This window comes from Glycine max, chromosome 7 (genome assembly GCF_000004515.6).
Source record: "Glycine max cultivar Williams 82 chromosome 7, Glycine_max_v4.0, whole genome shotgun sequence".
Taxonomy (NCBI): domain Eukaryota; kingdom Viridiplantae; phylum Streptophyta; class Magnoliopsida; order Fabales; family Fabaceae; genus Glycine; species Glycine max.
Window position 1 is genome coordinate 24,724,903 of NC_038243.2, and position 3,319 is coordinate 24,728,221.

At 43.3% G+C, this 3,319-nt stretch overlaps 1 protein-coding gene across 1 annotated transcript; it reads left to right on the forward strand.

Moving 5' to 3' along the window:
* The first annotated feature begins 356 nt into the window (after window positions 1-356).
* Window positions 357-945, forward strand: LOC121175194 (uncharacterized). Its single transcript, XM_041017514.1, has 2 exons — window positions 357-594; window positions 689-945. Exons 1-2 carry the CDS (start codon window positions 357-359, stop codon window positions 943-945), a joined length of 495 nt encoding a protein of 164 aa, XP_040873448.1.
* Window positions 946-3,319: the final 2,374 nt, after the last annotated feature.

Below are 3,319 nucleotides of genomic sequence, written 5' to 3' on the forward strand. Positions count from 1 at the left end.
GCGAGCTTCTCTTCATACTCTTGCTCAAGAATTAGTCTGTTCGCTGGAACGACGATTGTCAAGAGGCATTTGGAAGGATCAAGCAATGCCTTATGAATCCTCTTGTGCTTATGCCATAAGTACCCGGGAGGCCTCTTATCCAATATATGACAGTGTTGGATGAGTAGATGGGATGCATGCTAGGGCAGCACGATGATTCCGGAAAAAGAGAACGGGTTGTCTATAACTTGAGCAAAAAGTTCACGGCCTGTGAGATGAACTACTCTCATCTGGAAAGGACATGTTGTGCCTTGGTATGGGCATCACATCGTCTAAGGCAGTATATGTTGAGCCATACCACTTGGCTGGTATCCAAGATGGACCCAGTCAAGTATATTTTCGAGAAGCCCGCTCTTACGAGGCGGATCGCTCGGTGGCAAGTTTTGCTATTTAAGTTTGACATCGTCTGTGTCACCCAAAAGGCGATAAAGGGAAGTGCCTTGGCAGACTATTTAGCTCAGCAACCTCTCAATGATTACCAGCCCATGCATTCGGAGTTTCTAGATGAAGACATTATGGCCTTGTTCGAAGAGAAGTTAGAGGATAAGGACAGGGGTAAGTGGGTCGTGTGGTTCGACGGCACGTCCAGCAACCTCTCAATGCTTTCCCTTCACGTCCTGATTGGGTTTCGATTGCACGAATAACATAGCCAAATATGAGGCATGCACCCTCGGGATCCAAGCGACAATTGACTTCAATGTCAAGTTGCTCAAAGTGTACGGAGACTCCGCCTTGGTGATTCACCAGCTGAGGAGAGAATGGGAGACAAGGGATCATAAGCTGATACCATATCAAACTTACATCAAGAAGTTGGCTGAGTTCTTCGATGATGTCTCTTTCCACCATGTTCCCAGAGAGAAGAATCAAATGGCTGATGCATTTGCCACTCTAACATCCATGTTCTAGCTGACTCCGCACGGAGACTTGTCATACATCGAGTTCAGATGTCGCGGCAAGCCCGCACATTGCTGTTTGATAGAGGAGGAACAAGATGGTAAACCTTGGTACTTCGACATCAAGCGATACATTGAAAACAAGGAGTACCCACAAGAGGCTTCCGACAATGACAAAAGAACATTAAGAAGGTTGGCAGCCGATTTCTTCTTGAGTGGAAACATTCTATACAAAAGAAACCATGACATAGTTTTACTCCGATGTGTAGATACTAGGGAGGTTGAACAGATGCTAGTGGAAGTCCACGAGGGTTCCTTTGGAACACATGCCAATGGGCATGCTATGGCCCGGAAGATTCTGAGGGCGGGGTATTACTGGCTCACTATGTGATGCAATCCTACCCCGCAAGGGCATTGGATAGAAAAACTCCAAGTAGATTGGACCAGAGATGCAAGAGAAGACCCTAGGGTTCTTATGAGCCTTAGGGTAGATTTCGGGCCCATGGGCTAAGTACGAGCCCGCTTATCTTTGTAAATATTAGATTAAGGTTTCATTATTTTTGGGCCTTGTATTTAGGGCTCCATAATGTAGGTACGATACCCTAGAAATATAGGATTTTTCAGCCCTTGTATTTTAGGGCACCTAGACTAGTTTTTGTATTGAGGATAGTTTTGTAATTTCACATGCACTAAGTGGATATTTGATGTGTGTGGTTGGAAATAAATTTAATTGAATTGGTAGAAGCGCAATCCAATTAAATTTTAGAGGGGGAGGTGAGCATTTGCTTACTACACCCCATTGCCACATCATATAGTCACACTTTGTGCATGTCCTTCATGCTTTTCATGCCTCATGACACCTAAGCACACTTAGTGGAGAATCCTGGAATTGATCTTGGATTAGTGGGCTGAACCATAACTAAAATTCACTAATCATAATTAGTGAAATTTTGGCTCCACAAATTCAATTTCAAATTCAAGTGAAATTTGAATTTCCCTCCAATTTTGTGTGACACTTAGGCTATAAATAGAGGTCATGTGTGTGCATTTTTTTCAACTTTGATGATTTGAATATTAAACTTCAGATTTCAAAGCTCATTTAGAGCACAAAATTTCGTGATCTTCTCTCCCTCTCCCTTCATTCATCTCCTTCTTCCTCCAAGCTCTTATCCATGGCCTCCTATGGTGGTGAGCTTCTTCTAGACTCATCTTCTCCTTGAAGTGGCGTCTCCTCTCTCTCTTCCTTTCTCCATTCCGCTTCCATTCATCTTCCAAGAAGCAAAGGAATCCATTGATGAAGAAGATCCTAGGCCTACAAGCTCCAATGAGAGCAATTGTTGCATCCATGTTAGGAAATGCCACAAATGCCAGACATTCATAGACAATGTCAATGCTCCACCCATGCCTTTGAATGTTTTGGCAGCGCCGTGGCCCTTCTCCATGTGGGGAATAGATGTGATCGGGGCCATTGAGCCCAAGGCTTCAAACGAGCATCGCTTCATCTTGGTTGTGATCGATTACTTCACCAAATGGGTTAAAGTCACCTCATACTCCAACGTCACGAGGAATGTGATAGTCAGGTTCATCAAAAAGGAGATAATCTACCAGTATGGATTGCCTAGGAAGATTATCATAGACAATGCCACCAATCTAAATAACAAGATGATGAAGGAAATGTGTGAGGATTTCAAGATCCAACACCACAATTCCATGCCTTACAAGCCCAAGATGAATGGGGCAGTTGAGGCGGCCAACAAGAACATTAAGAAGATTATTCAGAAGATGATCGTGTCATAGAAGGATTAGCATGAAATGCTCCCTTTTGCATTTCATGGATATTGAATCTTGGTACACATATCAACCAGGGCAACACTATTTTCATTGGTTTACGGAATGGAAGTCGTGCTGCCATTCGAGGTGCAAGTCCCTTCTTTAAGGATTCTAGTAGAGTCCGGGTTGGAAGAATCAGAGTGGGCTCAAGCATGCTTTAATTAGCTCAATCTTATAGAAGGCAAGCGTCTAGTAGCTATAAGCCATGGGCGTCTATACCAGAGACGGGTGAAGAATGCTTTCGACAAGAAGGTACGCCCGCGCAAATTCAACAAGGGAGACCTCGTTCCAAAGAAAGTATCCCAAGCCCTAAAGGACAATAGGGGAAAGTGGGTTCCAAACTATGAAGGATCTTTCATCATAAAGAAAGCATTCTTAGGAGGAGCACTAGTGCTTGCAGCATGGATTGTGGAAGCAATGCCTTCCAAGGTTATTTTGATGATGCCAAAGAATCAAGCGTTAAGCAAATTCCAAAAGATTCAAGAATCTAGTTTCAAGAATCAAGATTCAAGAATAATCAATATCAAGATTCAAGACTCAAGATTCAAGAATCAAGA